The sequence below is a fragment of the Sinocyclocheilus anshuiensis genome, unplaced genomic scaffold (assembly GCF_001515605.1).
Source record: "Sinocyclocheilus anshuiensis isolate Anshui unplaced genomic scaffold, SAMN03320099.WGS_v1.1 scaffold1095, whole genome shotgun sequence".
Taxonomy (NCBI): Eukaryota; Metazoa; Chordata; class Actinopteri; order Cypriniformes; family Cyprinidae; genus Sinocyclocheilus; species Sinocyclocheilus anshuiensis.
Window position 1 is genome coordinate 760,844 of NW_015544226.1, and position 14,074 is coordinate 774,917.

The 14,074-nt window shown below is 34.5% G+C and overlaps 2 protein-coding genes across 2 annotated transcripts in view; both read right to left on the reverse strand.

Annotated features, from left to right (window-relative positions):
* LOC107697363 (E3 ubiquitin-protein ligase Siah2-like) overlaps positions 1-3,815 on the reverse strand; it is a 59,452-nt gene extending 55,637 nt beyond the window's left edge. The window contains exon 1 of the mRNA XM_016498124.1: positions 3,219-3,815. Coding sequence (XP_016353610.1) covers positions 3,219-3,674 — 456 coding nt within the window. The 5' untranslated portion in view covers positions 3,675-3,815. The remainder of the gene's footprint in view (positions 1-3,218) is intronic.
* Positions 3,816-11,368: 7,553 nt separating this feature from the next.
* Positions 11,369-14,074, reverse strand: part of LOC107697338 (transcription initiation factor TFIID subunit 9-like) — a 6,727-nt gene continuing 4,021 nt past the window's right edge. Inside the window, exons 5-7 of the mRNA XM_016498078.1 lie at positions 13,408-13,489; positions 13,099-13,209; positions 11,369-11,672 (exon numbers count right to left, since the gene is read on the reverse strand). Coding sequence (XP_016353564.1) covers positions 11,509-11,672; positions 13,099-13,209; positions 13,408-13,489 — 357 coding nt within the window. The 3' untranslated portion in view covers positions 11,369-11,508. The remainder of the gene's footprint in view (positions 11,673-13,098; positions 13,210-13,407; positions 13,490-14,074) is intronic.

Here is a 14,074-nt window from a genome sequence, read left to right on the forward strand (position 1 = left end):
GTTTGTCCTCTATGCCCCGCCTTTCTGAAACGCGTCGATTTTTACAAAGCTCATCGTTCTGAAAAGCGAGGTGCGCACTGATTGGCCAGCTATCCAGTACGTTGTGATTGGCCGAATACCCTCAAGCGTGTGACGGAAATGTTACGCCCCTTACCATATTGTGATGCCGTGTGTGCGACGAGCGCCTGTGCGCCGGTGATGCACGACTAGACAAAACCAGTTTTCATTAAATATTATTAAGACCAACACTTTTATTTTCATTTAGAATAACATGCGCCAATAAAATATGCAAAGATAAAACCAGTAAAAAGCATATTAAAAATAGTAAATATTGCATATTCAAAGTCAACATTAAGTATTTCTATCCCATTATTTTGACAATTCTTTGAAATTCTGTCATCATTTATTCACCCTCATGTCATGACTTTCTTTATTCTGTGAAACATAAAAGGAGATATTTTGAGAAATGTCTGTCTTTTTTTTTTCTTTTTTTGTTCATACAATGAAAGTAGATGGTCAGCAAAAATGTTTGGTTGCCAACATTCTTCAAAATATATTGCTTAGCAAATATTACTTCCATTGTCCTCATTTGTAAGTCGCTTTGGATAAAAGCATCTGCTAAATGTAAATGTAATGTAATGTAAAAGGACCACTCCTTTTGTGGTCCACAGAAACTCTGAAAGCATCTTAAATGAGCAAATTAATGAGAAATATTTTTCCTGGCCATTAAAAATATATATATTATGAAAATATACTGTAACTTTCAAATCTCAATGTCCTCCCCAGTCCAAAAACACAATTTATTGAACCTAAGCTGCAATAAGAATCTAGCATTAACAAAGTGTGTCTAACTCTTTTGTTAATTCTAAAAAATTGCAAACACCAGCAGACAATAAATGGCCCATTTATTTCATTCTAATGATAAAAGAAAGAAAATTGGAATAAAATAAATGTGACAAAATTGTCACAAAAAACTAGATTGTATGCGGATAAAATTAAATTAAATTATACAAGTAGTATGATATGATGCCTTTAAAGAGCAAAGTTGCCGTCACCAGCAGCATATTGCACAGTCCCAGAATGACTGTTTCACAACATTCCTCCACAAAAATCTGAGGTCCCATAAACTTTAATGCTGTTAGTACAGAGCATTGAATAACTAGCTGACAAAGCCCTTTCCTGAAACAACAGTGGATCCAGCTTTACTTTCACTATAAACGTTGAGGGCTATTTTTCTTTACTGATGGCTGGTATCACTCTAGAGACTGCACTACATCACGTACCAGCCACGTCCTGATTACAGCCACTGTAAAGGAGGAAACTTTACCCCAGGGAATGAGAGTAGTGATCAACTTTCACAGGCCAGTGATAACAGAGAATACAACTTTAATGTATTGATGATGCAATCAAGGTGTTTCAGGTCAGTCACAGTAAAAAGAAAACTTAGCTCAAACTGCCCAAAAAGTGTAAAAAACAACAAAAAAACAAACAAATGTAAACTGAAATTAATGTAACAGCAGTGTCAAGATCTTTAGATAGATATTTCTAATGCAATTTGATTTATCAAATAATAATCACAATCAAGTTATATTAGGCTTTAATAAGACTTCTTACGTTTAAAACCAAGCATTAAAACTTGTTTCCACTTCCAGTAATTGCTCCAGTAAAGTATGACTGATCCTTGTTTGGATTTTTCCTGACAATATTTCAGCAATCACATTATGTGTTTTCTATCAGCTGTTTAGAATCAGAAATACCAATGTTGGAATTGTGAATGAATCACTTTTGATACAATTCAGTTCCCCTAGTTAATAAATGGTGACATTTTGTTGATTTCGCATTGTGTTCTGCAAAATCAACTAAATGTCGCCATTTATTAACAGAAAGCATGATACCACGTAAAGTTATTGACACGATAGTGTGATAAAGAAACATATGTATGAGAAAATAAACCAAAAAGAAACAAGCGTTCTGCATTTTGTTTTGTTTTTTTCTGTTGTGTATGACTATTGGCCATTTAATGTCATTAATAATATGGTAAATGTGATATGCTAATATCACAAGAAAAAAGACATTGCAAATTTTTCACAAAATTCTGAAAATCAACACCACATAAATCAGTCATTTTGACTGCAAAAAACAGAAAATGTGGTTCAATAGTGGGACTGCCAATTGATCAGAAAGATTTGCAAAAACGTTCGTGATTTAGTTCGATTCATTCGGACAGTTCACTCACGCACTGAATTAGTGCTGGGCGGTATACCGGTTCATACCGAATACCGGTGTTTATTTTTGTTATGATATGAATTTTTAAAATACCGCAATACCGGTGTATGTCGCTTAAACAACGTTCGGAACGCGACACTGTTTGAAAGGGGTCCCTTTTCACTGTCGCACTGTGGTGAGAGAACAGCTGTATGTGTTACTAAGCGTGAAAGTTCCGAAACTGAAGCTGTAGAACTAATAGAACGTGATGACACAGAAGAACTCATCCACAATATCCACATTGACTGCCACAAATATCCACCGCCCCCCGCCATCAGCTCCCGCGTCTCACACACACACAAGCGGGACTTTAGCACTAGATTTAGCAACTTTCAGACCCTTTTAGCGGCTTTTTTCCATAGAATATTCATACTGACAAACCTAGCGACTTTTTAGGATAAACCTTAGCTATGGTTCAGTTGGAAGATTTCGCCAGTGCTGTGCTGCAGTGATGTGCCATTTCTGCACCTCTAGTGTGAACAAATGGAATTACAAAAATAAGGATTGTTCTCAAACAGGTTTCCAAAGCACGTCCGTCGACCTCCATAGCTGCCATTGGTTGGACAAACTGATAACCCCGCCCACAAAACAATGCCATTGGCTGAGACAATGTAGATACACTGGAGATGATCAGGTTTTAAAAAATATAGTATTGATTTTCCAATGAAATTTTCCTGCGAATGACTGAATATTACGCTGTGATAGAAGAAAGTATTTAACACGGAAAATATACACACTTCAGCTGGATGTGTCACTGGAAATATAAAAAGAGACTTAAAATATGAATGAAGCAGAATTGCTGCATCTTGGCTTTATGCAACATACACCTGTGGCATCTGAGCTTTAGTTACACGATATGACCACACTTCCTAAACTCATGTGCCATCATACAGAACTGAATGAAACAATGTTGCAGGCAACTTTAGATTGGTTATGACGGCAGTTGTTCTTACCTTACACGGAAACGGCAGAGTAGATGCAACTTTTTCCATTGCCAAGTTCCTTATGCTCGGCGTGAGAGGTCCGCGACAAGTTGGACAACAGCTGAGCTTTTGCCGACATTGGTTACACACCAAATGCCCAGCCTGGCACTGCAAGATCGGAGGCAGCACATAGTCGAAACACACCGGGCACTCAAACAGCGCTGTCAGTTCGGCTGACTGTCCCGGTAGGGCAGCAGCTGGAAGGGATACAGCGGCCGCGGGTACCGTACCAGAGCCCGTGACAGAGCCGGATACCCCCGCGGCGACTGCTGCTGCTGCTGCGGCCGCGGCGGCAGCGGCAGCAGCAGCTGCGGCGGCGGCTGCAGCAGAGGCGGTTGTTCCTCCAGAACCTCCATGCTTACTTCCTCCTGCTTTACCAGCTCCGAGTCCTCCGGCCGCACCACCCGCAGAGGACGGACGGCTCATGGCGAGGAGAGTAGATCTCAAATGGTGTAAAGCCCAGACGAGTTCAAGCCCGAGAGCCCCACCGTATACTCCTGACTGAAGACAGACTCGGTTCCGAACAGCCTCCAGTCCCCCGTGGATACAACATGGCCGCCATAGTTTGAGAGCGAGTAACGAGTCTATTGGACGAAGGAGCTTTGATTGACACTCTCCTCAGCCAATACTGACAAGATACGCGATACAGAACGAGACCAAACGCCTCGTTTAAATTAAACAATAATAATGTATTAATTATTATAATTAATTTATTAATTATAATAATTAAACAATAATAATAATTTATTACGTTTTTAATAAATTATCACCTTTTTTGTTTTAACGTGATGATAACAAATTGGGTAATGCACAGTCATTCTTTGAATCTATAAAAGAAGATATTCAAAAGATAAATTAATCTTCTATTAAAATGTGCGACCAAGATATTTCTTTAAATGGAGTACTTCACTGCATTAACAAACACAGGCTGCGTTTACACTGGCACAAACAATCCAATCTTTCGCTCACATCTGACACAGATCGGAATTTGTTGCACACGTGTAAACACAAAAACCGGCACGAGATCCGATTTTTTTGTATCCGATCTGAGCCACTTCCAAATGTGGATTTTAATCGGATACACATCTGATATCTGGACATCCAACCTACGTCTAAACACACATATCCGCTTCTCCACAGAACTCCCAATGCGAGGGCGACACCTTTGCTCATAAAGATTTTTAATGGCGTTTTAATGCCGGCGTGCTGTATGCGCTCGCATTTTATTGAGATGGAAACTTTTTATAGGTAAGAAATTGCACATTCAGGAGCTGGTTTTCAACCCCCGCCCCGTGAATTTTGAAAATACAACAACTTTAGAATTTGGAAGAAATGAATGAAAAAATTATGTAAATAAAACCAACGGCAATATGCAGAAATAAACAGGAGTGCATAACAATAATATTTTTGGGAACAAAACAACAACATCAAGGTTTAAAATCAGTAGAGGTATAAGCTGCCCCATTTTACCTTTTCTTTTCATGTTTGTAACGCAAACTCTGGCCATACATATTAATAGAGATACATTTTGTGGTATTATAATTTTGGAGAAAGAGTTAAAATGTTCTCAGTTAATGGACGACACTGCCTTTAAAAAAAATATATGAGCAATGATTGCCTTAATATTTTTTCATCTGTATCTGGTTTTTGTTTAAATATAAAAAAATGTGTGTTATTCCCTTTGAAAATACCTAATTATAATAACATACTTGGTATTCCAGTAAAGGAGATGGTAGATTATTTAGGTATTAAGATCTGTAAAGATCAAAACGAGAGAAATAATTTGAATTCTACACCAGTTATTAAGAAAATTCAACAAAAATTAAATTCATGCTTAATGAGAGATCTGTCACTAAAAGGGAGAATATTATTATCCAAAACTGAAGGGTTGTCACGTTTAGTGTACACAGCTCTTGCATTAGACGTTCCACAATCGGTCATAAAAGAGGTGGATACTTCTTTGTTCAATTTCATCTAAGAACAGACCAAATTATTTACAAAAGACAGTTTTGTACAATCCAATTGAAGATGGTGGTCTTAATGTACTTGACTTTAATACTGCTAATTGTGTATTTAAAGTGGTCATATGATGTGATTTAAATTTTTCCTTTCTCTTTGGAGTGTTACAAGATCTTGGTGCATAAAGAAGATCTGTAAAGTTGCAAAGACTAAAGTCTCAAATCCAAAGAGATATTCTTTATAAAAGTTAAGAGTCAGCCACGCCTACCTAAAACGGCTTGTTCTAACACGCCCCCACATATCTACGTCACGATGTGGGAAGATTTGCATAACGCCGCCCAAATGGTCACGCAAAGAAAGAAGGCATAACTTTTATTCTCGCTGTAGTATTGTTGTTGCCGCAGCCGCCATGTCGTGAAGGCGCTGTGTGTTTCATTGTGAAAGCGAAACTACTTTGTTTACAAAATACTGTTCTTTTTAGCAACATCATATGACCCCTTTAAGAACAAATGGATAAATAACTATACATGAAATCTAAAGGCAAAATTTGGAATATCATCCCTGAGTACATTTTTGATAAGTTGGGGGGTTTAGAATTTTTTGTATTTATTTTTTTATTTTTTGGAGGTGTAATTTTGATGTAAACAAGGTTCCGATAAAGCTTTCTTCTTTTCATAAACAGGTAATTTTTTTATGGATGCTCATTTTTAAGCATAACTTTTCTCCACATAACTCAGTGATTTGGAACAACAAATATATTATGTTTAAAAATAAGTAAAAACTTATTTTACAGAAACAGGTACAATAATGGTATAATCTTGGTGAGACAGTTATTCAAGAATAATGAACATCTCTTTAATTATTGTGAATTTCTTATTATTATAATATTCCTGTAACTGCTAAAGAGTTTGCAGTAGCCTAGTATTTGATGCCATTCCTGCTGGCCTTATTCAGCTTTTGTCTGGCAATATCTTCTGAGTCTATCCCCTTATATACAAATCAGTTAAGTATTAATGGTGTGAAAATTATAGATAATAAATGTAATAACTTTTATATTAAAAAAATATGTAGAACCACATTATTGCCTAATGCAAACCTTTTTGGAATTCATTATATAGCCTAATCAGATTGAATGGAAAGAGGTCTGGAGTTTACCTAATAAATACTGTCTCACCAATAAAGTTAAAGAAGTTACATATAAAGTCATTCATTTCATTTACCCAGCAAGACAAGTAGTCACATAACTTTTTAGAGACTTGGAGACTACATGTGTCTATTGTAAGTTAAAAGAAGAATCCATAAAACACTTATGTTATGAATGTGTATTTACCCAATTGTTTTGGATTGATATTGAATATCTAATATTTAAATGTACAAAATTAAAGATTCAACTCTCTGGTAAAGATTGTTGTATAGAAAATAAGAGTTTGGAGCAAAATTTGGTGATTAATTTAATAATCATGCATGGGAAATACCATACAAAAATGCATTAATAATAAATAAACCTAACATTACATTATTTAAAACTGAAATTAAGCATTACATTGAGGTCTTAAAAGATCTAAGAAATAAAAAAGCAAAAATGATGTATAGTATTTTTTTTATCCTTTTCTTTTGGAAATTTCTTGTAAGCCTGTATAGTTTCTTTTCTTATGCTGGTTCCTTTGATGCTATGAATGTAATTGATAATAGTTTAATACACTGTGATCCTCTATATATGTACAGTATGTTATGTCACTGTTCTTGTTATGCAATTAAAAAATAAAAAAAGTGATTACGTTAGTGACTGTAGTGAAGTAAGCAGCAAACAGTTGCACTGTGGCCCTTCAACACGGCCAAGGATGTTTCACCATTTATGCAATCAGAAGAATGTTGCCTCAAACTAAACCATTTTTTGTTAAAGGGGTCATATGATGCTGCTAAAAAGAACATTATTTTGTGTATTTGGTTGAGTAGACTAAGTCTAAATAAAAAGTTTTAACAGGGCTATTAAATGGAATGAGGCATAAAAGGAACAAATGAATGACATTATGAACATGGTTATATTTAATACCTCTATTAATCCCTCCTCTTTTCTGGTTCAGTAAAGTATTTTTCACTTAGGTGAACCTGCTTGGGATGCACACACTCTAAAAAAAGATGGTTCTTTAAAGGTTCTTTATGTGTAGTAACGGTTCTATTTCGAACCATAGCATCCTGAAGAACCCTTTTATGCTGAAATGGTTCTTTGTGTTAGAGCCTAGGGTTCTTTATTTCCGCCCTTTTTGTTTTTTAAATCTGTAACTGTCAAAGCTCCTCATTACTGATTTTATGGAGCTCAGTGATCCGACTACAGTCTGTCAACACACTCTCAGCAGGTAAATGATTTCTTTCTTAAAATGTCTATAATTTTTTAACTTTTAAACTGTAACTGGTTTCCTACCAGTCATGTCTTTTTCAAGTGAACATGTAAGTGTGACCAGCTCTGTTCAGTTAAGGATACTTCTTTCCCCATCTCCACTAAGTAAGTAACAAAGATATTGAATTTATGGTCCATATTGTTAGATTTATTTATTTATTTTATTTTTTAAATGTATTTATTACTTGGGTTTATGCATAAACATAACATTGTGAAGTGCTCACATACTACTTTTGGTCTTCATAAACATAATTGTTTTTACATTAACAAATGGAAGGAGGCACATTGTAACTCTAAACTCATTTGTGTATTTAAGATGCTGTCACATCCTACAACCTCGTCATCTGCAGAGAGAAACTGCCACTCAATCACACCAAAATAAACCTAATGATGGACTTACAGGCATCATAGAGGATTGTGAAAATACAGTATTTCACTGGAACTTGGTCTTCATTACACTATTTTCTGTTTCTATTTTTGTTTTACTTCTTTAAGTATTTATGTTAAGTGTCAATTGTCATTTATTAATATATTCTGCTAATAACGGTTGTTAGATCACTGTCATTTTTGCTACAATTTCACATGTCATTAAATAAAATAAAAGTACCTAATTGACACAACATGCTGTTGTTGTTTTTATGAAAACCTTGATAGACAGATATTATATGACCAGGCAGATAGAGGGGTAAAAAAACAATAGTAATAAATAATGTATTCCATTAATATTAATAAAACTAATATTAATTATATAAATATACTAATATTAATGAAAATAAACTATCATTAAAAAGGTTATTCATAGCCCCTTTAATGTTCTACATTTTACTTTCAAAGCATGGTTCTTTATGGAACCCTATAAAAAGGGTTCTGCTATTGTTACAAGCTAAAGAACCCTTTTCTGGTACTGTTTAGAACCATTTTCCTTAAGAGTGCAGAAAAAAAATATGTGCACATGAGTATATTCAAACAAATGGTTTAAACTACATTAAAATGGTTAAACTACATTAAAATTTTCTGTTTTAAACACACTTTTCATACACTCTTAATCTAGATGCATTTACATGCTGAAATACACATTTCAGTAATCCTGTTTCCTAATATGTACATCTGATGTAATTTGTTGCTTTGATATGCATTTAACCACTTTAAAAAAATTATCTCGGAAACTGTGTATATCTCATTTGCTGAATCTAAATTATATGATCATTTTTTCAGCCATCCATACATTCTTCATACATCATTATCAGGATTGATCATACCATATCAGATGACCAGAAGCATGGACATGCAAGAAGAGTGTCAAAATATTCAATATGTATTATAGTTTACATAACTACATGTCATGTTATGTAACCCCCCAAGTCAGATTGCCAGTGAAATGCTCTCCGACAGCAAATGCTATGAGTTTGCTTCCTTCTTTTCTAAGAAGATCAATAATATCAGGAAGGCGATTAGCACATCCCCAAATTATGCAGAGGTCAGACAGATTCGACCACAATACCAAAAAGAAGATACTATGTCTGCTTTTGAAGAAATTGATAGCAAAATTTTGGAAGAAATAGTACGTGCTGTACTATCGTACCTTAAATCGATAGCTTAAATCGTCAACCTGCTATCTTGACACACTTCCCACATATTTTTTCAAAAGGGTGCTTAACTGTTTGGAAGCAGATCTCAGTGCTGGTACTTCTAGATCTCAGTGCTGCGTTTGACACGGTCGATCATAACATACTTCTAGACAGACTGGAAAGGGTTATTATGTGAGTATAGAAGAGCATAAGTCTAAGTGGACGTCCATGACATGCGGAGTCCCACAAGGCTTTTAAACCTCTTAAATCAATTTTTAAATAATTTTCAACGTTTTAAATTCCGTTTTATTGTTGTGATTTTTTTTTCTTTTTCATTTCTTTATGTAAAGCACTTTGAATTACCATTGTGTATGAAATGTGCTATATAAATAAACTTGCCTTGCCTTGCCTTACATAGGATTAACATTTAACATTTAAGAAGTATTAACATTTATTCCTGGAGTAAAAGCACATGGATCTTTTCCTGTCTAACCAGCTCCCTCTGCTGGAATTTCATTGATTTATTATAATTACATTTTATTTTTATTGCAAATAATGAAAGTAGTATTAAATTATCTGAATAACTGTCCTTGAAATGCTTTCCTTCAACCCATCAAAACGTTTATTTTTTTTTTTTGCACCACAGTAAACCAACTTAACCACTAAATTTGTTCTATGTAAATACATGATAAATTGTTTATTGTTTATTTGGATCCCCATTAGCTTCCACAAAGTGGTTGCTAATCTTCATGGGGTGCACAAATCTGTAAAAAATAACAAAAATCATATAGATAGTTAAAATAAGAACAATATATATATATATATATATATATACCCACATGTGCGCAATTACTTTCGTATATTTATGGGAACCATATTCCAAGGAACAGAGCCACGATAAAACAGTCTTTTTCATCAAATTTGTTTGTGGACATGGTAAAGAGAGTTGAGCCTTACTCACTTGACGTGTTTTATAATCATGCCTAAAACCCACATTTACAAGCTTTTCAAAGAAAAAAACATGGTGTATGATACTTGATTACATTATGAAAATATACCAGCAGTCTTAAATGTAATTTATCCTTCACTAACAGCCATGATAATTTTCTATGCATATCAATAACATTGGCCTGAAATGGATAATAAAGCACTAGCCTGGCTGCTCTGTTCTGAACCGTCTGAAGTTTTTCTAGGTATTTTTCAGATGCACTTGACCATATCATTGGGAAGTACTCAAGATACGATAAAACTAATGGCTGCACCACATCTTTTAAAACTAAAGATGGAATGAATGCAGAACATTTTCTAGCCACAGCTATACCTTTTCCCATAATGCTTACTCTATGTGTTCGGGACAAGGACAGCGTATTGTCAAGTTTCACACCTAACAACTTAACATTTGTTACTTGTTCCACTGGCATCCCATCAATAAATAAATTCAAGTCAACAGCCTTAGTAATATTATTGTTATGACTAAAAACGATGCATTTTTTTTTTCTATATTTAAAATTAATCTATTCATTCGAATCCACTTAGTAATTGTTTGCAGCTCATCACTTAGGTTTTTCTGAAGCTCAGCTGATGTATGCGCTGCAGAAAACATTGTAGAATCACCTACATACATAGCTATATTAGCATTATCAACAACATATGGTAAACCATTTATGAAAATAGAAAACAATAATGGTCCTAAACAACTACCTTGTGGAACACCACAATAAGCATTTTTAGCATTTGAAAAAGATCCATTATGAAGCACTCGCTGTTTTCTATTAGAAAGATAACTTCCTATCCAGTCCAGGGCTTTAAATGAAAAACCATAACATTTTAGTTTAGCCATAAGAATATCATGGTCAATAACCTCAAAAGCTGCTGTAAAATCAGCACCAACCAGTTTCTTATCATCTAGACATGCTAACCATTTATCTGTCATGTTTATAAGAGCAGTACTTGTGGAGTGTCCTGGTCTGTAAGCATGTTGTGCATTAGTAAGTAATCCATATATATTAAAATATTGTAAAATTTGCTTGAAAGTAATCTTCTCCAAAAGCTTACTCAAAACAGCAAGTATACTAACTGGTCTACAATTAGAACCTAAAAAGTCAGTTTTTCCCTTTTAGCTTGTGAAACAAACCTGAAAGGGAAATTGTGAACCAAAAAACAAACAATTTATGAATTTATTTTATTTATTATACTTCCTAAAATGAACAATAAATGGTAATTGCCTGTTATTGAGTAAGAATCTAAACAAGACTAGACTACCGAAAGGCATTTTCATAGTTATCAATTGCTTATTTACAAAATCACTTCCATACTGGTAAGAAACCACAGTAGGTCATAACGCATCATAGTCATCCTCATCTTCATGCTTCCTCTTAAGAGCGGTAGAGTCACTAGATGAATTCTGCGACACCATATTAGTAGTAATGAGGATGTTCTTGGAGCCAATGAGAGAGGGGTTGATGAGGACATTTTGAACCGTGGGAGTGGTAGGAGTAGCTGTGAAAACAAATCAAATCATTAATATTCAAAGAGTTTACCACCGCATGTTCTTAAATCTGTAATTTTTTTTTTATTTCTCTTAGCACAATCAATAGCTTAACTTTTGATCTGCTCACTAATTTGGCACAAAATCTTCCATATAGTCCTCAACATAAAAGAAGATCATACAAGGAGAACTGCTTATTCTAGAAACTTAGTACCTGCGGGGTTCGTACACATTTTTACCAATAAATTTCCTTAAATTTTGAGACCATATTCATGACCTAAAGTTCCATTATTTTGCAAGAATACATGTAAAATAAAAAGAAAAATCTATGTTCAAATTTATCATAGCATATGTTAACTAAAATTTCTGACTATTAATGCTACTTATTTACTTTCTATTTGTTTTAATAATAAGTACAAGCTACGACTGTGCCAGAGGTTACTCCACGCAGAGAACATATCACATCACTGAATATTATACTTGATTTAACCAATATTATCAACTAAACTGTAAATTAAAAAGATTAATCCATAAAATATAAATTACAAAAGTTATTTAGTCAAGAGCAGTGATTGATCTTTTTTTTTTTTTGTCTTTTGTTGTTTGATTAAATTTAATGACAGCCGACACAGCTTTATTAGGCTGCTGTCTCTTTAAGACCGACTGCACGGATCCAGTGTACTGATACACAACGGCTTTCTTTCTCAACAACTGCTTACATTCAATTAAGACAAAACCGACTGTGTTTATGAGGATACTCGCCAGGATGGGCATTTTGACAATTCTGTGTGTATTTGGCCGCTTAAGTGCAATAAGCTGTGGAAAAATAACTCAATTTGGTACTCGCGAGGCGTTTGAGGCGGCTTTATTTGCGCGTGCTTTGGATCTGACTGCGAGTGTCTCTGGAGCGCACAAGTACCGAATGGTTTAAAAAAAAAAAAAAAACTTAAGATGTGCAAATGATACTGTTTTATGATGATGCAACACTGGCCCGATTAGTCAAGTGACAATTCTGTCAACTGTCCCGAAACGCCAACGAAAGTCTTGTATCGCAGCGTGCAGCTGCTCTATTATAGTGCACACGAGATGCGCTGATGTGAAGCCGTTTTGAGAGCGTGAAATAACTCCTGCTGTTTTCATATGACTGATTCGATCTGATATTCTGTGGATTTATTTACATCTAACCTACATGCTATATTAAATAAATGTTTGCAGGAATTTCCAGCATAATAAACGTGAAACCTGCAGGAATGAGTAAAACTAGGCGATATATGCACAAGCCCACAACGAAATTCAGGATCTGATTAAAAAATATATTATACATTTCCAAAACTTTCTGGGTTTATACATTTTTCCAAAACTTTTCCAGGCCTGGAAATTGCCGTTTTAAAATTCCATGACTTTTCCAGGTTTTTCATGACCGTACGAACCCTGTACCTGATTTGACAGAGGCAGCCTGTGAAGAGGGAATCTGAACTGTAAAGCGCTGGCCGGTCAGTGACACAGGTGTCCCCACTTTTGTCCCCACTGTCTGCACTGATGGTATACCTGTGGAAAATACAATGATGATCCTTTAAACTGAGTTTTAGATTTTGCACTTGTTCATCACAGAGAAAAAACTGAGTAAAACATCTAAATGCTCCACTTGTAATAAGGGAGCTCAGTGAATGTATACTGGAAATCGTGTGCATGCAAACTCAGATGCTTGAAATCTTTGAGTATTCTTAAGTATTTAGAATAACTGACCAAGAGTTGGAGTGCTTGGCCTACTGGACACTGCACCCACACTTAACCGTGGCACTGTTATCCTGCCCGCGGACGAAGACACCTAAACATGCAAATCAAGACCATATCAGACTGTAAATTGTGCCATACATTTTAATTTACATCGGTTTTGTTTCCTTTGAAGAACCAGCATTCTCACAGTCTAGAAAAACTTGGATATGGAGATGAGGAAGCTGAATTTCAAAAGTTTCTATCAGGCTTATTATATTCAACTGAAACTAGAATAAACAAACAATAAATAAAATTTAAATATTTTAAATAAGTATTTTATTTTAGAAGACAACATTTTCCTTTTTCACTTAGTTTAACTTGATGTACTAAAATAACTACAACTGAAATTCAAATAAATAAAAACTATACAGACATTACCACACAAAATAAAAAAAAAAAATGACAAAAACATACAATTAAAATGTTAATATGAAAATGTAAACAGAAAATATAAAAATCTAATTCAAAACAATAATACTATCTCAACGATACTAAACTGGTTTCTATACAAAAAAAGGCCCAGGAAATTAATAAATTAACATGCATATTTCTAATGAATAAACATTTGTTATGCAAAGCTCTGTATTATATCAAGAAGAAACTGTGCGTAAACAAAAAAAAAAAAAAAAAAAAAAAA